Consider the following 24992-nt stretch of genomic DNA (forward strand, 5'->3'; position numbering starts at 1 on the left):
TGCCAGGCTAACCCGATAATCATCCCGGGAGCAGACTAGCCTGAAGCCCCGACCGGTCGCCTCGGCTTGCGCCAGCCTTGGCCGACCAACGAGCGGAATTTCCCGAGGCTCGGCCCTCGGATGCCAGGCTAACCCGATGATCATCCCGGGAGCAGACTAGCCTGAAGCCCCGACCGGTCGCCTCGGCTTGCGCCAGCCTTGGCCGACCAACGAGCGGAATTTCCCGAGGCTCGGCCCTCGGATGCCAGGCTAACCCGATGATCATCCCGGGAGCAGACTAGCCTGAAGCCCCGACCGGTCGCCTCGGCTTGCGCCAGCCTTGGCCGACCAACGAGCGGAATTTCCCGAGGCTCGGCCCTCGGATGCCAGGCTAACCCGATGATCATCACGGGAGCAGACTAGCCTGAAGCCCCGACCGGTCGCCTCGGCTTGCGCCAGCCTTGGCCGACCAACGAGCGGAATTTTCCGAGGCTCGGCCCTCGGATGCCAGGCTAACCCGATGATCATCCCGGGAGCAGACTAGCCTGAAGCCCCGACCGGTCGCCTCGGCTTGCGCCAGCCTTGGCCGACCAACGAGCGGAATTTCCCGAGGCCTAACCCTCGGATGCCTGGCCTGGCGCCGGACGAATTTTCTGAGGCCTAACCCTCGGATGCCTGGCTTAGCGCCGGACGAATTTCCTGAGGCCTAACCCTCGGATGCCTGGCTTAGCGCCGGAAGAATTTCCTGAGGCCTAACCCTCGGATGCCTGGCCTAGCTCCGGACGAATTTTCTGAGGCCTAACCCTCGGATGCCTGGCTTAGCGCCGGAAGAATTTCCTGAGGCCTAACCCTCGGATGCCTGGCCTAGCGCCGGACGAATTTCCTGAGGCCTAACCCTCGGATGCCTAGCTTAGCGCCGGAAGAATTTCCTGAGGCCTAACCCTCGGATGCCTGGCTAAGCGCCGGAAGAATTTCCTGAGGCCTAACCCTCGGATGCCTGGCCTAGCGCCGGAAGAATTTCCTGAGGCCTAACCCTCGGATGCCTGGCCTAGCGCCGGACGAATTTCCTGAGGCCTAACCCTCGGATGCCTGGCTTAGCGCCGGAAGGATTTCCTGAGGCCTAACCCTCGGATGCCTGGCTTAGCGCCGGAAGAATTTCCTGAGGCCTAACCCTCGGATGCCTGGCTTAGCGCCGGAAGAATCTCCTGAGGCCTAACCCTCGGATGCCTGGCCTAGCGCCGGAAGAACTTCGAGAGTCAGGAGTCGGCGAGACGCTACCAAGAGTTAAAAAGAAGAAGGACGAAAGTGAAATGAAGAAACTCTATTTGCATTAACTTTCATTGTTTCAGGGCCGAGACCCATACAACTTGGTAAAACGCCAACACACAAAGAAAAGAACAAAAATACAGAAGGTCTGCTTGGAGGAACCCCCGGGTCGGGAACGCCGGGCACGTCCGCAGGGGGTAGGGAGGCGGTTGGAGAATCAGCAGGCAATGGCGCCGGAGAGGAGTCTAGAAGAGAGATCCCACTCAGGTCAATTTCGGGGTACTTAGCCGACACCCTTGTCAGGCCTTCCTCGAAGCCTAAGATAAAGGAGTCGGACCCCGCGTCCGACATGTCACGGACGAACTCGTCAGACTGACGATAGGCCTGTACCGCCTCCGACATATCGCGGGTGAACTCGGCGGACTGACGATAAGCCTGTACCGCCTGACGCCCGATTTCCGCACTCTTCTCGGCCAGCGCCGCCTCTGCCCGCTCCATAATCTGAGCTTTCGCCTCCAAGACCTTCGCCACAATCCGGTCGTCCGCCTCGGAGGAGACCCTCAGCAGATCAGCCTGAGCCTCCTTGTGCTTCGCCTCGGCAGCAATGCAAGCAGCCTCAGCCTCCTCCAGGCGCGAATGAAGCTCCTGGTCGCTCGCGCGGGACTTCTCCAAGGCCGACTCCAATTCGCCCAGCTTGGCTCCAAGAGACCGGGTTCGGTTGCGGGCGTTGTCGGCTGACCGCTGGGCCTTCTCCCACCTCTCCCGGTAGTCGGCAGCCTTCCGGGACTGCTTCTCGGCCCGCTCCTCCGCCTTCTTGATCTCGCCCTCGAGACCCGAGGCAACCTTGAGTTGCTCCTGAGCCTCCAACAGTTGCTTCTCGAGGGTGACGAAGCCGAGTGCCCGCTCTTCGGCCACCTGGAGCCTCATCTCGAGGTCCCTGGTCGTCCTCCCCGCCGCAGCCTGACCTCCCTCCTCTACTGCCTTCAGTTGGCTCTCGGCCCTCGCCAGAAGCCTCGCCTGTTCCTCGTAGCACTCCTCCAGGCGGATCATGTACTGGGCGAGCTAAGAGATAGGAAAAACGAGGGCGTCAGGCATGGATCAACAGAGCCTATAAATGATGAAAGCGACCAAAAGAACACTCACCGACATGAGACAGACGCAGCTGGCAGCCCCAACGTCAGGGACCCTCATCTCCCGGACCTGCCTGCGGTCCTTCTCCAGCAGCACCGTCTCGATGAGGTTTCGGGCGCCGGCGAAAGTGAAGGCCGACCCCGACTTCTCCCCGGAGTCGGACGGTGGTTCTGCAGCCTTACCCTTACCCATCGCTTGGGGAAGAGTCATGCTGACCATGCTCGGGGCGGGGACCGCCCCTGGAATTGACAGGGTCCCGCTCGGCCGGGGACTCGGCGCGTCCCTCCTCGTATCATCCGGAGCCGACCGAGTCGAAGGCTGGGCTGGGGACCGATCACGTCTGACCCGTCCATCTCGGGCGCGCCCGGGTGATGCCTCCGGAAAAACGGTAGTCTCGGCATCGGAGGGCTGATACAGCGTCAACTGCCGATCCGCGCCCGCGGCGTCCCCTGATCGGTGGGTCCGGACCCGTCTGACGGCGTCGGAGTCGCCTGCCGGCGGGACTTCTTCGCCGGTGGGGCCCCGCTCGGAGGAGCTCGTTTCTTCCTCCGGACTGCTTCCAGTAGGGACGTCCTACCAACAGCCGTTGCCTTGTCCGACCGCATGACGTCGTCGATCTCTGCAAAAAGGACGAGGTGGTCGGAGGTTGAGAAACTGAAGGAAAGAACGAGACGAAAGAGGAGAAAAGAGCTAAAAAAGAAATGGTGGCGGGCTCACGGTCAGCGGGGACCGAGCTCAGACCGACGTTCACCAAGGTATCCTCGGAAATAAGGCGAGCCACCGGGGGGAGCCGGCCCTCGGCGACCAACCCCTTCAAGACGGCGACGCCATCGGATTCCTCCCTCGACAACCTCGATAGGCCAATCGGGGACTTCATCGGCGTCTCCCAGGTTGCCCTGATTCCCCAAGAGGGATCTGCGTCAACGAAAAAGAAGCGCCCCTTCCAGCCGTGAATGGAGGTAGGAGCCTCCTTGACGAGGCCGCACCCTCGCCGCGCCGCAAAGCACCACCACCCTTTGTCCTGGGGGTGGCCGCTCAGGCGTAGCATTCCGAAAAGACATTCAGGGTGGCGGGAACCTCGTGCATGCGGCAGAGAACCTGAAAGGCCGTCAGGGCGCGCCATGAGTTCGGCACCAGTTGCGTCGGCGCCACTCTTAAACCCCGAAGCACCTGAACGACTAAGTCCGAGGGGGGAAAGCGGAACCCGGCCTGAAAAATGCCCTCATTGATGGCAACCTTCCCTGGAGGAGGATGGGACATCCTCTCCTCAGGCCCCGGGAGCGTAACATTGCAGGCCTCGGGAAGGTGGTATCGAGCCACGAACCTATCTAGGTCTTCGGCGACCAGCTCCGACTTAATGCGGTCTGCTCTCACTTCGCCCATCCCTAATGGCCAGTGAATCTACGGTCAGGACGGGGTCAAGAAGGGGGAAAGGACCGGAACGACTGGAGTACACTAATACAAAAGGAGAAAGTATGGAGAGCCTTAAATTGAAGAATGGGGCAACTCACCGGAAGAGAAGGAAGAACGGCTCCGAGAGCGTCAAAGGAGGAGCAAGCGAACAGTCCGACGGCAATGACGGCAGCGCAAAGGAGAAACTCGAAGATGTCTGTAAAGAGAAAGGCGGACGGAGGAGGGCCCCCGGTTAAATAGGCGGAAAGGTGGGTGACGCCTCGGTGACGCCAGAGGACGCCTGGCTGCCGAAGGGTCGCTCGCGCCCCAAAGGCGAATCGACGCCATTAAGGAAGGATGTCCGCCGAAATCCTCAGACTGCCAGGTCAGCAACAACCGCCATACGCCATAAAGAAGGCGGGGAGCTCGAAGCGCGCGCGCCTCTCCGAGGGATGGCGGCAATCTCGAAGCATCACTCCCTTCACCCGTTCCCCTTCTGGTTCCAGGCTCGGAAGTGGGGGGCTACTGTTACGGGGGAACTTAGCCACCATGCCCCACGTGACCGGCACGCGCGCCCAGGAAGACTACGGCAGCCCCTTGATCCAGCAATCCGACCCCGAGTCGGACATCTTCGGCTCCGCAGCCCGACCCCGAGTCGGCTGCCCCTTGATCCAGCAATCCGACCCCGAGTCGGACATCTTCGGCTCCGCAGCCCGACCCCGAGTCGGCAACCCCTTGATCCAGCAATCCGACCCCGAGTCGGACATCTTCGTCTCCGCAGCCCGACCCCGAGTCGGACATCTCTCGACAACGACAGGCTATTCCCCAGAGGCACGCCGCGGCCCTCGCTCCACTACACCCAGCAACGGTCGTATCCGGCGCTGCTCCACGATCCCCTGTAACAGCCGTACAAAGCGGAGCTCCACTACGCCCTGTCATGGCCGTACCCAGCGCTGCCCCACGACGCCCTGTAACGGCCATGTCAGTGGCAGCTCCATCGTGCTACACGATGACCAACCCCCCAAAAGGACCCCCCAGCCTGGTATATATGCGGCTGGGGGGGAGAAGGGGGGGTAAGCAAGAACTTCCAGAGCATTCTCTTACTTGCTACGATTATCTCTCCTTCTCCTCCAATCTCCTCTGACTTGATCGTCGGAGGGCCCCCACTACCCCAGTGGTGGTGCGAGGCTTGCTTGCAGGTTTTCCGGTGGAAGGTGGAGCGCAATCAACACCAACCAAGGCAACTCAAACGGAACCCCGTTCACACCGCTGTGCCAATCGTTCTCGGTTTGGACCACCAGCAACAGCTACTATGACTGTTTCATCTGGGCTGGCTAGGGACATCTGGATTCCCCCCGCTGCTATAGCGCCTAGGTATATCCCCACATTTTAGAAGCCCCCACCCTCCGGCCACCTTAAGGTGAACTTTGATGGTAGTCTGCTAGTTGGCGGAGGCTGCACAAGTGTTGCCTTTGCAATTAGGAATCATGAGTCAAAGTTGATTGCGGCAGAAGGGCAGCGCACCCTCGAATCATCAGTTTCGGAGTGGAACTCAAGGCCGCCTAGGAGGAAGTCTCTTATGCGAGGGAAGTTTTGGGGGCCCGGAGCATCATTTTGGAGGGAGACTCAATGGAGGTGATTGAGCAAATCCTACAGGAGGGGCCGAAGGTATTCGACCACCCGCTTCTAGAGAAAATTCGAAGGTTTTTGACGGGTGTGATGCATTCTAGGTTGTCCATGTGTTTTGGAAGGCAAACAGAGTTGCTGATTGGGTTGTCTTCTTTACTGTTCACTATTTTTGGAGAGATTTTCTAAACCTACCTTGTATCTGTTTCTTTGACTCTGTGAAGTATTTTGTCCCATGATTCAGATGATTATGCTCACGCGCGACTATTGTGAACTACCGATGTACCAAAAAAAAAGAGAGAAAGAAAACACACACAACGCTTTCCAACACTCAAAACAAATCATCTAGGAGCCTCCACGTATAAGAAGAAAGCAACAATCAACATGTGTAATGCACAAAACCCATATACATAAGGAGGAACTATCAAGTGGATGGTCATGATAAGTCGATGCATGTATAGTATGTAACTTAGGGTTTTGAGAGAGAAGTACATGCAATGTTAATAAATGTGGGTACCAGCCATTGAGGTGGTAGCCCAATGGGAGCGTGGCCTTACTTCCAACCAAGTGGTTCCAAGTTCGAAACGCACGGGCGTCGATTAAATTGTGGAGGCCGGATGTTTTCTGCTCGGATACGAGGTCTGGAAGGTCGTATCGCTCTATTGGTAGCCTCGGTGGTGCTAGGTGTGACGTACTCACACGTGGTATTCGTGCCGGAGCCTAGAAGGGTAACCAAGCCGGGCCCACGGGTGGGGAGAATATGAGTAAAACCGGCTGGGGTGCCCAATACACAGTCATTTCTGCCCGCATCGAACATTCTTCTGGCGGGGTGGGGGTCCAGTGGGGGCTGCTACATGGGGGTGGGCTTGTCCCTTCCTCCCCCCTCCCCCCCCCCAAAAAAAATAATAATAATAATAATAAAATAAATAAATGTGGGTACCATCATTAGAAAGAATACTTAAAGAAGTAGTTGTAATTACAAAGAGGCCATCTTGGGAAATTCCGCACACTTTCAAGTCGCCGATCAATTAGCTAAGGCAGTCGGCAAATTGGCGTATCGAATTAATTAATTGCCATATATTTTCAACAGTACCGTCAATTGCGGTTGCGGGGACTTGGAATCGAGGGAATCACTGATTGTTCCAATCCAACGGTCGAGATCCGACCACCGAGAGGGCGCAACTCATGCTTTCCAAAATCGGCGAGTTGGCGATCCGAATCACCGCGCCCGCTAGCCTGATACGCTACACCCCACAGCTCACCTAATTTTTTCGCCCCACGTTTTGACTCGCTCCTCTATAAATCCCCACCCCTCCCCTCTTCCCAAACTCCCTCATCTCTCTCTCTCTCTCTCTCTCTCTCTCTCTCTCACCCCACGTTTTGACTCCACTATAAATCCCCACCCCTTCCCTCTTCCCAAACTCTCTTATTTCTCTCTCTCGGCGATCTTGTTTGTGGTTAGGGTCAGGGTTTCGTGTAGTCCAAAGAGGTTGGAGCTCCTTGACAATGGCGGGAGGAGCGATCGTGAGCACCGGGGCGTCGAAGGACTATCCCGGGAAGCTGACTTTCTTCGTGTTGTTCACCAGCATCGTCGCGGCCACCGGCGGGCTCATCTTCGGCTATGATATCGGAATCTCCGGTACAACAAAAGCTCTCTTTTTTCGCGGATCGTTTTAGGGTTTCCTCTGCCGGATCTGACCAGATTTGGGTTTTTTTTTGGGTTGGATTTTCTTTGTTAGGTGGGGTGACTTCGATGAATTCGTTTCTTTTGAAGTTCTTCCCGTCGGTGTACCGGAAGGAGCACGAGAACCAGAGCACGAACCAGTACTGCAAGTTCGACAGCCAGGTGCTGCAGATGTTCACGTCGTCGCTGTACCTGGCGGCGCTGATCGCGTCCTTCTTCGCATCGGTGGTGACGAGGATGTTCGGCCGGAAGTGGTCGATGTTCGGCGGCGGGATCACCTTCCTCGTCGGCGCCGCCCTCAACGGCTTCGCCAAGAACATCCTCATGCTCATCCTCGGCCGCATCCTCCTCGGCATCGGCGTCGGCTTCGCCAATCAGGTATTATTCCACCAAACAATTTTTTTTAGAACTTCTAAGATCGGAAGCCAAAGTGCTTCCTTGAATCTTTTTCCTTTTTTGAGTTCGGTATTTTTCCTATATCCGACAAAATAAAAAAATAGTTCCGGTTTGTTTTCACATCCCCGGAGAAAAAGGGTTTCTTCTGTGTGTCATATTTCCCACTACTTACTCCTTTTATTGCATCAAAATCTTTCGTTTTAGTTATTTTTTAATAAAATTTTGACATTTGCCGACTTTAGAGTAATAGTCCGGATGCTCTCCGGGTCCGGGGTTGAAGCGCGGAGCTTTTTGCGATTTTATTTTGGCGTAAAAGTAGTAGCCATTCAAACGAGAGAGTAGGTCGGAATAGTTGTCTTCGTTTCGTCACATGGTTGGCCCACGCGACTTCTTAGTCCACCAACTGGTTACTTTCTGCGGTATATTAAAATATGAAACATATAAAGGCGTTTTGATATTACTACACCATTATTATCGGAGGCCAATGCTGTCTTCACGTTGTCCTAACCGTAGCAGAAATATCATCCTCCGGAAAGCCATGTCGCTTTCCCTTTTTGTCTTCTTAAGCCGGTGATCTGCTGTCTGCCTTCGAACAGCAAAACTCTTCTAGCAATGTGGGACCTGTCTGAATTTCTTCAGTGTTTGATTGATTGGCAGACGGTTTTTCACTGGGTGATTGCTGTTCGGAAATAGACACCAAATCCCAAACTATCGAAAAGGACTTCCGTCTATTAAGCTTTCCGAGTCCGCCAATCTGGGCTTGGACTCCAGAGCTCGGACTCTTTTTACGCGAATATTTAAGAGCCACATGATTTTTTTTTTTTTTTTGAATAAAGTCACAATCTATTGCTTTGTCTTTATATCCTTAAGTTTTTACTGAAATTATTTATTATAATATAAGATTGGAGGAGGGGCTTTATTTTTTTTTTTATATACATCGGCGGTTCGGACACAACTAAGTCAAAAAAAAGCAGAAATTTTTTTTGTAAGAAGACGGGATGGAGTCGTATCTCCCTCAGATAATGCCTCTGGATTACTGGGCATATAGAATGCCACCCAGTTTGGAGCATTATTGGTCTTTCTGTAGACAATGCATTCACCTAAAAGGAGGGGTTTATTATTGCCCCTGCGACTTCTCTGGTTCAAAGTTCCGCAGCTTATAAATGTTTTTCTTTCCCGGATCCCTCTGCCCGATATGTATAAAGAGAGAACCGCCTTTCAATAATACCAAAGGCTCTTTCTTACCAAAAATTGCCAAGGCTTGAATGCGACATAGCATCTTTTTTTTTTATTGAAAATAATATATTTTGTTTTTGATATATCTAATGACTAAAATACCCTCCAATGCACAGGTTTATTTTATTACTGTTATTACACTTCCAAATTCCAACTCTTCTTCTTTTTTTTTGGCCATTTTGATCGTTTTCTTGGACTAATATTTCAACAAGTGACAGCTCTTTGTGATTATCTTCAAAAATTACGTGCACATCCTTATATTCAAACGATTCCTGTCTTAGAGGATGCTTCTTTAATTTCTTATACGCATACACGGGGATAAGAATCAAACTCGGGCTTCTTTGTCTGTTTACAAAGTTTCAGTTCTCTTGTTGCTATGTATCTTAGACTATCGTGTCTTCTTGTTTCGATGGTGATTACAGTCCGTTCCGGTGTACCTTTCTGAGATGGCCCCGGCCCGTTTGCGCGGAATGCTCAACATTGGCTTCCAATTGATGATCACCATCGGCATCCTTGCCGCCAATCTCATAAACTATGGAACATCCAAGATCAAAGGCGGATGGGGCTGGCGCGTAAGCCTCGGCCTTGCCGCCGTCCCTGCTGGGATAATCACCCTCGGCTCGTTATTCCTTCCTGACACCCCGAACTCCCTCATCGAGCGCGGCCATGCTGATGAGGCCGTGCACATGCTCCGCCGCATCCGTGGAACTGATGACATCCATGAGGAGTACAACGATCTCGTTGCTGCCAGTGAGGAGGCGAAGCTCGTGAAGCACCCCTGGAGAAACATTCTTGACAGGAAGTACCGCCCCCAGCTTACTATGGCCATCCTCATTCCCTTCTTCCAGCAGCTAACTGGCATTAATGTCATCATGTTCTATGCTCCCGTGCTCTTCAAGACCATCGGATTTGGAGGCAATGCGGCACTTATGTCAGCCGTTATCACAGGACTGGTTAATGTGTTTGCTACGGTTGTCTCCATCTTCACCGTGGACAAGCTTGGCCGGCGGAAGCTTTTCCTGCAGGGTGGAGGCCAGATGCTTGTTTGTCAGGTATATTAGCGACCTGTTCCTGAAACATAGACATGGATTGCGTAAACGCTGATTTTAAAATCTTTTATTTGAGGTTGCTGCACTACGAGTAATGACATTTATCAGAATTCGTAGAGTAGCCTGTCTTTTGGGGTTAAATTTTCTATAAAAATGCCTTTTTTTTGTCATTTCATGACTGTTTCTGAAAAGTTTTCTATCAATTAAGATGGCTAATATGATCGTCGATGGTCAGTTTTAATCTTTGTTTTGCGACCTAGTGTGAGTATAACTATTGTGTGAGCTACCAGAACATAATCATTATCAAGGCCATGCTATTTGGATTAACCCAGTCATTTATTCATCACTTTCATTGACACAATGTGGATCGTTCAAAAGTAAATCTGCTGGAGTTTGGAGAGAGATTAGTATCTTAACACTAGCTCTGTTTTGATTCCACAAGCAAGCAAGTTATAATTTGCACATATTATCTCTTTTCAGTGCATATGCTAAGACATTTTTTTATTTTTTTGTGTAGATCATTGTGGGGACACTGATTGCAATCAAATTTGGGACTAATGGGGAGGCGACTCTTTCCAAGAGCTATGCAGCCTTCGTGGTGCTCTTCATTTGCGTCTATGTTGCTGGTTTCGCTTGGTCTTGGGGCCCCTTAGGGTGGCTGGTACCCAGTGAGATATTTCCACTAGAGATTCGGTCAGCTGGGCAAAGTATCAACGTCTCTGTTAACATGCTTTTCACCTTCATTATCGCCCAGGCTTTCCTAACGATGCTCTGCCACTTGAAGTTTGGCTTGTTCTACTTCTTTGGTGGGTGGGTTTTAATCATGACCACTTTTGTTGCCTTCTTCCTTCCGGAGACTAAGAATGTGCCGATTGAAGAGATGATTCTGGTCTGGAAGGCTCACTGGTTCTGGGGCAAGTTCATTGCTGATGAAGACATCCATGTCGGTGGCGGCATTGAGATGGGCAATGGCAGGTCGAAGGCTGGGTCCAAGTGATGAAGGTGAAATCACACGGATTGAACTTATAGGTGGTAGTTAGTGGTTTCAACCAAGACTTTAGCTGTTTGCTTTCTTCTTTTTTTTTTTATTTTGATCTAGTTTTTTGTTTCTTTTTGATCTTATATGCGGTATCAATGAATGTTGAAAGAATTAGGAGACGACAGAAAAGCTTGGATCATTATATGATTGTTATGATGATACGAAGGGAATTTTCTTCTCTTTTGCTCCTTTTTCTTTTCTCTGAAGCATCAAAGAAGTTGTTGCACATGGAAAAATTATTGTCATGGTACCAAAGAATGTGTTTGTAGTTAGATGGTCCTTGTAATGGACCCTGTTAGGTAAGATGTGGACTTCTTATAACCATTATCATCTATTCTTAGTAGAGATTGTTTATTATTATGCTGATCTTCAAAATTGCCTTTGAATCATTAACAAGCTAAGGTTCTGTTCTGGTAGGTAGGTATTGAAAAGTTATCCGAAGCTCCAAACTTCCCAGTTGTTTCATTCTTCTGAAATCTTATAATCAGGATCTCAAAAGATTAGCTTTGATTTTCCCTTTTTTTTGAGCTATCAAATTATTAGCTTTTCACCTTTGCAAGCAATGATAGGTTTCCCTTCATTTCTGGTGAGAGTTTTCATTTTCTTATGAGACTAATTAGAGTAGGCAGCATGATGTATACGGATATTGTAAATGAGTCCTACACTTCCAGCTTTGTAATTTTCAATTATCGTCTATCCAAATTCAATCGTACACCATATTGTTCTTCTAAGTTTCAGGAGATGTAATTACTAGTTTCCCTTCCAATATGCGCAACTCGGTACACTATCTGATTTGTGGTGTTGCAAATGATTTTTTTTTTTTTTTTTTGATGGTAGTTGTAGATGAATATCTTAGTCAGCTAATCACATGTTTGCTTTATTAGCAATTAGGAAGTTACCCAACTGAGAATTTTGCCAACCAGTTCCCATGTAAAGATCTCTGCTTCCAGATTTGTCATTCGAGAAGACAGTCAAAGATCAGGCAATCTAGTTTTGCATCTCTCAAACTTCTTGTCATATAATCCAAACTTTATGTATCCAATCTATGATTTTATAGGTAAATATCCTAACCTTTCAAATGGGATGTTTGCTTCTTTAGCACTAGTAGACCTAGATATCATCAAATTGGGAGTTTGTTAGCACAAACCCCCCAACGGTGCAAAATACAGAGAATGCGCTATCATATGTGCTGTCCTCATCGTTCAATTCCGACATACGTATCTCTCATATATACATTCCCCACCAATCACATCTAACCACCAGTTCTTTGAGATTGCAAATGTGTTTGGACCATGATTTTACTAACTCTGTTATAGCTATAGTACATTGCCCATGTTCAATGGTCATTATCCACAAACAGTTATTTGACCATCGCTATTTATCATCACTTGCTAAAATTTCAGAAACCAGTTTGCTGAATGTTTTAGTATCTTGTTATAATGGCCACAACAAACAATAGCTTACAAGCATTGAATAATAAAATTATGGCCTTTTGAGATCTAAACAGTAAGTTTGTATTTAAATGAATATTTCTTAGATTTACTTTACCTATACCATATAAAAAGTTAAAGCATTTAATTTAGTTTGTGTATGTATACGGTACACCTTTCCAACAAGACTAAAATGCCTCAATAGCATTACTTAAAAAGCAGACCATTACTTAAAAAAGCACTCTCTATTTTTTTCAGCTCCTAAATAGTCCAATCCAGTCGGTTTCGTCGCACTTCACCGGGATTGATTTAGGTTAGGAAATGGTCGGTATGATTTATTTGTTGCTCTATGTCCACCCTTCATCAAGATTTTATCAAATTGAGAACATAAAACATTCAGGATGGAACACTAGATTGATACCAGTGTGGTTCACCTTATAATCTGCAGCTTCCCTCACACATATTGATGACTTGTAGGTCTGTCTCCTGCAAACTATTGAAACTAAAACCATCATTAAGCTTGTAAGCAACATCGATGAATGCTTAAAACAAATACAATATGTTGATTGGTCTATGTCACGCCCCGAACCCAGCACCCGGATCCAGTACGCGACCAGCCGTATGAGCCCTAGAGCAGTGCCCTAAAGATCATGCAAGGCCTAAGATGAATAAAAATCTGATAATTCCACAGTTAATCACTTAAATCAAATAGATAAATCCAACATGACCAGATAATCAAATTGGTTCATTTACAAAAAAAAACTTTCAATATTCATTGATATCAAGATAGACTAAGTAACTAATGACTCTCATACTCGCACTTTGCGCTCATCCCATCCATGTCTATGCATCCTGCAACTCTGAAAGAAAAAGAAAAAGGGGGGTAAGCTTTACAGCCCAGTAAGAATCCCTACACATCCATACCAACACAATAATAGTATAAATTTGAAAGCCACGATAAATCGATGCACATTTCCTGAAATCATAAACCGGCTATCAAAAGACTCAAATAATCAATATAAGTATGTACGTCAAATATCAATGAAAGTCCAACCACGCAAGAATGATATAGCATACGATAGCTCATAAATCTTCATTAATATTTTTAATGCTTTTTCTTTCCATTCTATATTAACTTGATCCGGATCAATTATTTTTCCGACTTTGGGCTACATTCCGGTCACGTTTCCGGCCCGTGACGGGGCAATTGATAGTATCACATTTCTAGACTGTGATGGGGCAATCGATAATATCACATTTTCAGCCTGTGATGGGGCAATTGATAGTATCACATTTCCAACCTGTGACGGGGCAATCGATAATATCACATTTCCAGCCTGTGATGGGGCAATCAATAATAACGAGATAAGCCCAAAGTCCCTGCTCATTTAATCAATTCACAAACACACATCCATTCTCTTTTCCACTTTATTTCCGACCTAGACTAACCATGGTCACGTTTCCAGCCCGTGACAGGGCAATCAATATAACATGGTTAGTCCACACCACCACATCCATAAATCCAATTATGCAGATATAGGTTATACACATACATGCATCCATCATAATACCAATCACAAGCCAAAACGATCAAAATATAATTTAATATAAACCTATTTTTGCTTTGTCGGGATCATAGCATATCAACATATATGGTGCAAAAATATTTATATCATGCAGGATTGGCGTACAAGGATTCTTATTCTTTGCTGACAACCCAGACAGACCACCGTGATCTACGAACTAGGGTGCGTAGAACCTTGCTCAATGTCTCTTTATCCAACAGTTTATTACCCTACAGAACCAAATCAATATTAAAAATTATCCGGAGTATCTGACAACCCAAAATCCTCCATTGACCCACGACTATCCAGCAATCCTTACAAACAATGATCTCCTCGGATCAAACTAGAGAGAGAAAACTCCAATCTAGAGAGAGAAACTGGAGAGAGAAAATCTAGAGAGAGAACCCATAGAGGGAGAAAGTCTATAGAGAGAGTCCCAAGAGATTGAAACATCGAGGAAGAAACTAGGAGAGAGAAAGAGAGAGGGGGATAAAATAACAGGGAAGAGACATCGTTGGTTCTCTCTCTCTCTCCCTCTCTTCCTTCCTTCTTCCTAATGGGAAGGGGGAGAGTGCTTGGCAGCAGGCGGTCATAGCCGGCGACGCCCCATGGTCGTCGGTCCATGGCGGTGCCGGCGGTGCGCCACGACCGGCGACGGTCGGCCGGAACGGAAGAGGAAAAGCAACCGAAACAGGAGAGTTCGGTTCACATCGATCCGGCGGCTTGCCGGCCGGATTCCCAAGAAAAACAGTGGCCTAAAGACGAGGAGAAGGAGGAGGGGGACCTTACCTTACCTCCGGCGAACTCCTCCGGCCGGCCCGACGGCGAACAATCCAAGCTTCTCACGGATCTCTCTCTCTCTCTTTCTCTTTTTTTTTTTTTGGTTTTGAAAGAGCTCTCGATTGATGCCCTAGGAAGAGGGAAAAGGAGTCTTTTATAGAAGAGGATTGGTTCAATTTAGGTAAGATTTGATTCTCCTTTTTTTTCCTTTTTTTTTTTCCCCTCTTGTGGTGGATTCGGGAAGGGATTGAAGCAGGGGAGGGAGAAGACCCCGTTCGGGAGTCTCCCTCCCCTTCACATGGGTCGGGCCGGTGCTGTGGTTAGCGGGCCGGCCCGGCTCAAAATGTGGCTCTTACAGTCTATTTGCAGTAAAACAGATGTCCTTGTTTTTTTCGTAATAGAATGTTGTTGCTCGTTGGCATGACATGTACTCGCATAACCATGAAGGCTCAAGTATTACGTAAAACATGGGACATGGTCAGCCTAGGGGTGAGGACATGCAGCTCCACGTCCGGCAAACCTAATCCACAATTCAAGTCACCTTATTACGAACCTATCCATGAAGGTTCTTTGCCACCTTTCTCATAATAAACGGAATCGTATTCCCCCCGTTCCGATGGAAATCTTTGCATTACTTTTTTCTTCACCCCAACTTTAGCTACTTTAATTTATTTCTCCCCTTTCTCTACTCTGTCAAGATATGATTATATCATGCAGGTAAGGAGGTTATGATCTCTATAGAGCAGCTTGTGAAGGTGACGTCGTTTTAATTAAAAGAAACATGCATGGTCACACCCAAGATTTGGAGTTCCCTAATCTTCACATGTCAGACCGAAAGTTCTGGTCATGTATTAATATTCATATGTGAGTTCATGGAAAACCTATGATGGGTGAGTTGTTTATGACGCATTTCCAACGGGAAAAAGGGAGAAAAATTTGCATGGGAGCATAGGTTCAATAAAAAGTGCTTGCTTGATCCGTCCTCTCCACAAATCCAGGTGGACTGTGTATGGTGTGGATAAACAAAATGGATAAGAATGTAGTGATGTGGAAATGCAGTGTAATCTCGCAAAAGTTGGACTCGAAAAAGTTTGACATCACCTCGTGATACATCGGCAGCACCTACGATGTCGTCCCTATCGTATCTTCGAGATGAATAAAGATACATCGAACCTCGTATAATTGGTTCTTTCAAACTGGCCACGCTTGGCACCCGTTTTCCACATCATCTCTTTGACCAGCAACCAAGGCTTTCTGTATTCATCCATGGTGATCATTAAAAGTTGGTACCGGTCTTCCAACTGCACCTACGAATAAAGTGAACAAAGAGAGAACTTACATCAGAGGAGTTGTACTCGGACTCAAATGTTCTTTCTTTGATTAATACGACTAGCCATCCAAGATTATAATCCAAAGTCTCATGTAAGTGGAGTTCATACCTAACCAAAGAATACCAAAGCCAGTTGTACCTCGGGATATGCCCCAGGCCTGTCTTAGGGGGTTCAGGTTGTATCCATGGAAGAATGATTAATTGATCTTCTTTCATGGCATCCAACTATTGGATCGTGTCCTGCACAGATTTTAAAGTTCTTCAATTTTTTCCTTTCTGCTTGCGTAGATATCGAAGTGGCTGTTGTGCGATACTATGGTCGACGTTGCGCAAGAAGAGGAATCATTCTTTGGTGCGAAAGATGCAACCTGATCCGTGTTCCAGGTCCATTAAGCCGGGCCGTAAATCACCAGTCTAGACTCTATAGCAATTAAGATGAAATCTAAACGCCCATTGACTTTGGAGGCTGGATAATCTTGGACATTCTTTTTAATGCCTTCGATTGCTTCCCAGGATGTAAATAGAGCGGCCCAATCGGTGTTTACGCTGCTTGGGCCAGTATTAGGCCAGCCCAATCAAAAATGTTAGAAACCCCTGCTTTGCATGTCACCACTAATTCTTCCTCCTTTACTCACAAACAGAAGAGAGAGAACTAAAAGCTTTGCACTGAGGTTCTCTATAATCTTTTCAATGAAAATTTGGGTACCAATGCTGGCATGATTGCATAAATGGCAAATTTTGCCCAAGAGTAATTATGTATTAAATGGGTTGAGCAAAGATCACATTAAATCCAGATATTGGTTAGGGATTTTCCCTTTTTTTTGTTTTGTTTTGTCTTTTTTTTCTTTGGGTTGGGGGGGGGGGGGTATTAATAAAGTCGGTATTAATGATAAGAGTTTGTAATTAGCTATTGTTAAAGTTCATTGCGTAATGCACAAAATGAATTTGGTTATTGAAACCTTGTGTCTATTGTAATTTGTTAAATTGTTGTATTACATTTTCAGAATAGTTGGAGAAAGAACTAAAAAAAAAGGCACCCCGCGCATCACATAGGTTATATACTAGTACATTTCAAGAGTGTAACATAATGGTCGATTTTCTGGTTAATATGGAAGGGTTTATGGTGCAATCAAGCATCCGGATTGATCTCTTTCCCTACAATTTTGTTATCTTCCTTGAGCTAATGCTCTATGGTTGCTTTTCTAAGGGGGTTAACCCTTCTCTTGTGGAAAAAATATAAATATTATAATGATTGAACTGCTATTTTATAAGAAGATAGTCTATGAGAGATTTGGGAAATTACAAGATCCACTATATTGCATGGTTTTTCTCATTCTCTATCGTCTCTTGCTAATGTTGCATGGACATCAAATGTAGTTGGAGTGTTCTTCTCTATCTTCATACTCATTAATAAACATATAGTTTGTAATATAAATTTGTTCAATCTAATTATTTTAGTAATAGATTATTAATCAATTGTTCAAATTTGGTTCAATCTAGTCATTGTTAACAAAATTAGATTTTAATGACTACCAAACATGCAAAATCTATGAAAACTAACAATCAAATAGAATTAATAATCCACAACATTAGCTAAAGCTTCTGATTTTTGAATAAGAAAACATACGCAACACGTTCTAATACATAGCACAAATCATCTAGGAGCGTCCATGTAGAAAGTGAAGATCAACACGTGTAATGCGCAAAACATGAATACTGGAGGAGGAATATCAAATGGATGGTGGTGACATGCAATACATGTATAATATATAATTTAGGGTTTTGAGAGAGAAGTAAGCACATGCAATGTTAATAAATGTGGATATGGTTGACACTATGGCATTCGGATAGAGTTAGTTGCACTAGTAATTTTTGGCCTCATTATAGAAAGAATAGAGGAAACTATTTTGGATATATTTATAGAAGTAGTTGTAATCACAAAGATGCCGGTTTAGGAAATTCCGAGTTCTTGTAAGCCACCGATCAATTAACTTAGGAAGTCGGCAAATCAGGTTTTGGGCGTATCCAATTAATTAACTGTCATATATTTTCAACAGTATTGTCCATTGCGGGGACTGCGGATCAAGGGAATCACGGTCCAGACCGACGGTCCACATCCGATCACCCAGCGAGCCCAGCTCACACTGTCCAAAATCGGCGAGTTGGCGATCCGAATCGCCTCGTCCCCCCAACCGGATAGGCCCGCCGCCTTAACTTTTTTCTTTTTTTTCGCTAAAAGAAACGGAAGAGAGAGGTGAGGAGAAACTCACCCATGTAGCAATCCCCATTAGGCTCCCTCCTATTTTTTACTCATATTATTTTTATCCGTGACAAAGCTCCATCAGTCCGTATAAATATGTCATATCAAAATTATTTAAATAATGATAGACCAAATAACGGCTCCACCAAATAAATAAGGCGAAAAGCCATTCGATCTATGCAGGAATCTGGGCCACCCCGGGCGGGGTCAAAGCTTCATTCCCACCGTGCTACCACGTGGTGGTAGCTCACCCATTTTTTCACTCCACTCTTTCACTCCACTTTTTCACTCACTCCTCTATAAATCCCCGCCCCCATCCCCTTCCCAAACTCTCCTACTATTTCTTCACTTTCTCCTTTCTCTCTCTTTCGATCTTCCTTGTGGCTAGCGTCAGGGTTTCGTGTAGTCCAAGGGGGTTGGAGGTCTTCGGCAATGGCAGGAGGAGCGATCGTGAGCCCCGGGGCGCCGAAGGATTATCCCGCGAAGCTGACCTTCTTCGTGCTGTTCGCCAGCTTCGTCGCGGCGACCGGCGGGCTCATCGTCGGCTATGATATCGGAATCTCCGGTAACAAAGAAGCTCTCCTTTTCTGGGTATCTTATAGGGTTTCCATGGCTGGATCTGATGAGATTTGGGCTTTCTTTTCTGGTTGGATTCTCTTTGTTAGGTGGGGTGACTTCGATGGATTCGTTTTCTTTCGAAGTTCTTCCCGTCCGTGTATCGGAAGGAGAAGGAGAACCAGAGCACGAACCAGTACTGCAAGTTCGACAGCCAGGTGCTGCAGATGTTCACATCGTCGCTGTACCTGGCGGCGCTGATCGCGTCCTTCTTCGCGTCGGCGGTGACGAGGATGTTCGGCCGGAAGTGGTCGATGTTCGGCGGTGGGATCACTTTCCTCGTCGGCGCCACCCTCAACGGCTTCGCCCAGGACGTCCTCATGCTCATCCTCGGCCGCATCCTCCTCGGCATCGGCGTCGGCTTCGCCGGTCAGGTACTATTCCAGAAAACAAAAATTTGGAGAATTTCTAAGATCGGAAGCAAAAGTGCTTCTTTGAATTTTTTCCCTATTCTGAGTTCTGTCTTTTTTCCCATTTCCGACGAAGGAGAAAAAAAGTTCCGGTTTGTTTTTGGATCCCCGGAGAAAAAGGTTTTTTCCGGGTGTCATATATCCCACTCTTAATTCCTTGTTTCGCATCTAAATCTTTCATTTTAGCTATTTTTTGAATATTATTTTTCAAAAATAATATTCGGAATGCTCTCCGGTCCCGGGGTTGAAGCGGGGAGGTTTTTGTGATTTTATTTTGGGATATTAGGTTGATAATAATAATTTTAAAATAGAAGCAACTCAAGCGGTAGACCGGGAGAGTGGGTCCGAATAGTTGTCTTGGTTCCGTCACAAGGTTGGCCCACGCAACTTCTTAAAATAAGAAAGTACGGAATATTTGTCATAAAAAACAAAGCGTTTTGATATTACTACTCCATTATTATTGGAGGTCAATAATATCATCCTCTAGTCATAACCTTTTTGTCTCGTTAAACCAGTGATCTGCTGTCTTCCTTCGGACAGCAAATTCTCTAGGAGCATATTGGACCTGTGTGGATTTTTTTATTGTTTGAGTTTTTTTTATTTATTTTTTGCACTGAGTGATTGCTGTTCAGAAATAGACACTTCCAAATTCCAACGTTTTTTTTTTTGTGTCTTTTTGATCATTTTTTGGACTAATATTTCAACAAGAGAACTCGTCGCGATTATCGTGAAAAAGTACGTCCACATCCTTATATCCAAACAATTCCTGCCATGGAGGATGCTTCTTTAATTTCTTATGGGCATACATGGAGGCAAGAATTAAACTCGGGAGTCTGTCTAGTTACAAAATCTTAGTTCTCTTTTTCTTATGTATCTTAGACTGTAGTGTCTTCTTGTTTTGATGGTGATTACAGTCCGTTCCGGTGTATCTTTCTGAGATGGCCCCTGCTCGAATGCGTGGAATGCTCAACATTAGCTTCCAATTGATGATCACCATTGGCATCCTTTCTGCCAATCTCATAAACTATGGAACATCCAAGATCAAAGGTGGATGGGGTTGGCGCATAAGCCTTGGCCTTGCTGCTGTCCCTGCTGGAATTATCACCCTCGGCTCGTTACTCCTTCCTGACACCCCGAACTCCCTCATCGAGCGTGGCCATGCTGATGAGGCCATGCGCATGCTCTGTCGCATCCGTGGAACTAAAGACATCCATGAGGAGTATAGCGATCTTGTTGCTGCCAGTGAGGAGGCCAAGCTCGTGAAGCACCCTTGGAGAAACATTCTTGAGAGGAAGTACCGCCCCAGCTTATTATGGTCATCCTTATTCCTTTCTTCCAGCAGCTAACTGGCATTAACGTCATCATGTTCTATGCTCCTGTGCTCTTCAAGACCATCGGATTTGGAGGCAATGCGTCACTTATGTCAGCTGTCATCACGGGGTTGGTTAATGTGCTTGCTACTGTAGTCTCCATCTTCACCGTCGACAAGCTTGGCCGGCGGAAGCTTTTCCTACAGGGTGGATCCCAGATGCTTGCTTGTCAGGTATATTAACAATTCGATCCTGAAACATAGTCATGGATTGCATAAGCATTTGATTTTAAAATCTTTTATTGAGTTTGCTGCACTACTAATAGTGATATTATCAGAATTCGATGATCAGCCTGTCTTTCTTTTTGGTTTAAATTTTCTAGAAAGGTAGTTCATTTGGGACTATTTATTTTCTGGTCCCGCCATGGATTGCGGCGTAACAAAAAATCCCTGTTGACTGGGATTTCTATTTCCAGTCCATAGGGCATGTTATGTTGTAATTCACGGTTAGACCGAGAACGTGATGTAATTGTTAAAATGCCAACCATACCCCAGCCTCCGGTTCCCCATAGGCGCGCACCATCCAGGCATTCCATTAAGGAACGATACCCCCAGCTTGCGATTCTGCACAGGAGCATAACATCCAAGCATTCCATTAAGGAAATAACGCATGCCCATGCATGCCCAAATCCCTTCTTCTGCGTTTGGTTATCTCTTTCTCTGAAAGAAGTCCTCAGAAAGATCCCTCTGCTTATTTCATCAATTCCTAAAAAATATCCCTAAAGAACAGTTCTTCCTACTTTATTTCATCATTCTCTTTTCATCTATTGTTAAAAAAAATCTGCAGAATCTTAATACCAACTTTATGTCTTCATTCTCCTTTCCTATATCATTGAAAATATATTAAAATATTTTCCCACTTTGTTTCAATATTCTCTTTTCTAATATCCCCCAGCACAAAATTAGTAGTTACGTGCACACAGTTAATATATCTATTGTCAACATAGTTAAAAGTAACCTGCACATTAATTTCTCTTTCTACATATTTACATTTTGGTTGTACACAGTTAAGATACTAACACATGCCTTTATCAAGGCAAAGTATCCCGGTACAGTCAATATACATTTGTCAACTAAACATTGGCAACATAAGTGAATCCTTCGTCAACATACCATTTGGAACAATAATACTCAAACTATATCAATGTAACAAGTATTTTATAAGATAAATGAGATGTAAAGTTATAATGTTATATTACATAACGTACTCAATCTATTACAATGTTATATTACACAGTTGAGACATAAAGTTACTTGCTATGTTATACAACATGCTCTAATTTCTCATGCTGGGTAACCTCTGCTCGTACCATGCCCATAACCTGTCATAGGTAAAACAGTGGCCATTAAACAAAATATGTGCTGCAACCCAGCTCCTATACAATGAGAGATCCTTAAATTTATCATGTAATGGTCTCGAGCTTCCTCTTGTCAATATCTCTGCAAACATGAGCACATATACCCTGCAGTCTATACTATCAGCCTTTTGCTGTGCACGGTCATGAACTTCTCTAGTCCATTCTCGTTGCAGTCTAACTCTTAGTGCTTCAAAAGCATTTACCCATCATCAATGCCTCATCTGACTTTGCTGGTGACAATTCTAGGATTTTCAGTAACTTGTAGATTTGGCATAGATGACAATATAATGGAAAAAACACTCCAATTTAGGGAAGTTAATATGTTAACATCATCTAGCATCAGATAATAGCATAACATTCATTTCTGCAATTGAAGAGCACAAGGTGGTGGGGGAGAGTTTTTTTAATACAATTGCATACACACCAAAGCTAAGATTCAGCTATGAAGATTATTACATTTTTCAAAATAAACAAAATGACATCAAGCTTAGATATTTAAAAATTTGAAAAAGAACTAGAAGAAAAGTCATATTTGGGAAGCCATCGACCCATGTACAACAACTTACCAGCTGAACATTTCAAACTTATAACACTGCTGTCAGTTTATTCTGCTCTTAATGAATGAATGATATCATACCACGTGAAGTGTCTTACTTCCTCCATTTTCCCTTTTTCAAAAAAAATCAACCCACAAATACCCTATTTTCTCTATTTTTTTCTGCCTCAGATGCTGTTCTAATACCATTCTCCCTCATCCATCTCTCCTTTGCCTTTGACATCTCATCATTGAGCTGCCTCTCCTCCATCTTTAACAACCTCAGGCCCTCATACAGCCTTAGGAAGTAGCCTTCAGGCCTCAAACACCATGTAGCAAACACCCGAAACAACACCTCCAAGTCAACACCAAGTCTCTCAACAATTGAACAAACATTAAAAAAACGATAATGTATTACATAATGATCAAGTCTTTGCAGCATTCAGCTAATTATGTATTACATAATGATAATGTATTAAAAAATTCTGTGTTGATCAAGGCTTTTACCTTCCTTTTGTCGAGCGTCAATGCACTGCCGCAAACGAACATGGTTCGCCGGAGATGCACGCCGGAGACTGTACTAGCAGGCTAGATAGGTGGAGGGAGGTAGCAAAGTGAGGGGAGGACGCACCACCGCGGACGAAGACGGTGGGACGAAGGCAGTTGGCCAGGACAATGTGAGGCCACTACATCGACGCATGCCGGAGAGGCGGCAAGTCAGAGGCCGGATGGGTGGAGGGAGGTGGCAGAGTGAGGGGAGGGACGCGTGGTGGAATGCAACTGGGGAAGATGGAGAGTCCAATGATTTGGAAAAAAGGGGTTGGGGATTGGAAGGCATTTTTATCCTCCAGGGACAGGAACTTAAGGACTCATTTGTCTATGGCTTGGATCTTATAAAACCAGTCCATGGTGGTTAAAAGTTAAGGCACGGTCAGATGGATAGTTAACTTCCCCCTTTTTCAGTCCTTCCATCTCACCAGTTCTGGACTGTTGTTTCTGAAAAGTTTTGTATATAAAGATATGATTGTCGAAGCTCAATTTTAATATTTGTTTTGCGATCTGGTATAAGTCTAATCTATTGCATGAGCAACCAGAACATCATTGTTATCTAAGGCCATGCTATTTGGATTAACCCAATTATTTATTCATCACTGTCATGGACATAATGTGGATCATTCAAAAATAAATTTCCTGGAATTTGGAGAGAAATTAGTATCTTAACACCAACTCTGTTTTGATTCCACACGCAGGCAAGTTATAATTCGCACACATTATCTCTTTTCAGTGCATATACTAAGACATGGTTGTTTTTTTGTGCAGATCATTGTGGGGACACTGATTGCAATCAAATTTGGGACTAGTGGGGAGGCAAATCCTTCCAAGACCTATGCAGCCTTCGTGGTGCTCTTCATTTGTGTCTATGTTGCTGGTTTTGCATGGTCTTGGGGCCCATTAGGTATCCTGGTACCCAGTGAGATATTCCCGCTAGAGATTCGGTCAGCTGGGCAAAGCATCAACGTCTCTGTTAACATGCTCTTCACCTTCATGATCGCCCAGGCTTTCCTAACGATGCTCTGCCACATGAAGTTTGGCTTGTTCTACTTCTTTGGTGGGTGGGTTTTAATCATGACCACTTTTGTTGCCTTCTTCCTTCCTGAGACTAAGAATGTGCCAATTGAAGAGATGATTCTGGTCTGGAAGGCTCACTGGTTCTGGGGCAAGTTCATTGCTGATGAAGACATCCACGTCGGCGGCGGCATTGAGATGGGCAATGGCATGCCAAAGGCTGCGTCCAAGTGATGAACGTGAAATCAGAGGGATTGAACTTATAGGTGGTAGTTAGTGGTCTGATTCTTTCAACCAGGACTTTAGTTGTTTGCTTTCAATTTCTTTTTTAATGATATAGTTTTTTGTTTCTTTTTGATCTTATGTACGGTATCAATCAATGTTGAAAGGATTAAGAGACCTCAGGAAAGCTTGGATCATTATATTATTGTTATGATGATGTGAAGGGTTTTCTGCGCTTCTGCTCCTATTTCTCTTCTGCTCTTCTCCACTCTCTAGTCAGTGATATTTGCCATCTTTTGGAGGAGTCTGATTCTTTAGTGTCATACATGTATTTCGAGAGACGAACAGTATGACAGATTGGATTGCTTCCTTTACAGCACATCATTCTGGAGCCGTTACATGGAGGCATTAGAGCATGTGCCATCGACACTAGAGCGTATTTTGTACGGTAACTATTTCGAGTGTATTCACGGCCGTATGTATTGAGACGCCGATACACCAAAAAAAAAAAAAAAAAATCAAAAAAGTAGTTGCACATGGAAGAATTCTTGTCGTGGTACCAAGAATGTGTTGTAAGTTAGTAAGTTACATGGTTCTTGTAGTAGACCCTGTCAGGCAAGATGTGTACTTATTATAACCATTATCATCTATTATTAATAAATATTCTTTATTATTATGCTGATCTTCAAAATTACCTTTGAATCTTTAACAAGCTAAGGTTCTACTCTGGTAGTTAGGTATTGAAAAGTTATTT

At 45.7% G+C, this 24992-nt stretch overlaps 1 protein-coding gene, 1 long non-coding RNA gene and 1 pseudogene across 2 annotated transcripts; 2 read left to right on the forward strand and 1 right to left on the reverse strand.

Annotated features, from left to right (window-relative positions):
- Nucleotides 1–6718: 6718 nt before the first annotated feature.
- Nucleotides 6719–10989, forward strand: LOC103714766 (sugar transport protein MST6-like). Its single transcript, XM_039131775.1, has 4 exons — nt 6719–7033; nt 7134–7456; nt 9133–9762; nt 10277–10989. Exons 1-4 carry the CDS (start codon nt 6901–6903, stop codon nt 10754–10756), a joined length of 1566 nt encoding a protein of 521 aa, XP_038987703.1. The 5' UTR covers nt 6719–6900; the 3' UTR covers nt 10757–10989.
- Nucleotides 10990–12893: 1904 nt separating this feature from the next.
- LOC113463226 lies at nt 12894–15180 on the reverse strand. Its single transcript, XR_003387096.2, has 2 exons — nt 14583–15180; nt 12894–13088 (listed from the first exon to the last, which is right to left on the reverse strand). It is a non-coding gene; the product is annotated as an uncharacterized LOC113463226 (long non-coding RNA).
- Nucleotides 15181–18493: 3313 nt separating this feature from the next.
- On the forward strand, nt 18494–24482 carry LOC103714765 (annotated as a pseudogene).
- The last annotated feature ends 510 nt before the right edge of the window (nt 24483–24992 follow it).

Source organism: Phoenix dactylifera, chromosome 11, assembly GCF_009389715.1.
Source record: "Phoenix dactylifera cultivar Barhee BC4 chromosome 11, palm_55x_up_171113_PBpolish2nd_filt_p, whole genome shotgun sequence".
Classification (NCBI taxonomy): domain Eukaryota; kingdom Viridiplantae; phylum Streptophyta; class Magnoliopsida; order Arecales; family Arecaceae; genus Phoenix; species Phoenix dactylifera.

Bases quoted from the DNA above. Each gene is read 5' to 3' on its own strand.
- LOC103714766 (XM_039131775.1), top strand. From the start codon at position 6,901: ATGGCGGGAGGAGCGATCGTGAGCACCGGGGCGTCGAAGGACTATCCC. The intron at 7,457-9,132 runs GTATTATTCCAC...TGGTGATTACAG, and splicing joins GCGTCGGCTTCGCCAATCAG to TCCGTTCCGGTGTACCTTTC. The intron at 9,763-10,276 runs GTATATTAGCGA...TTTTTTGTGTAG, and splicing joins GCCAGATGCTTGTTTGTCAG to ATCATTGTGGGGACACTGAT.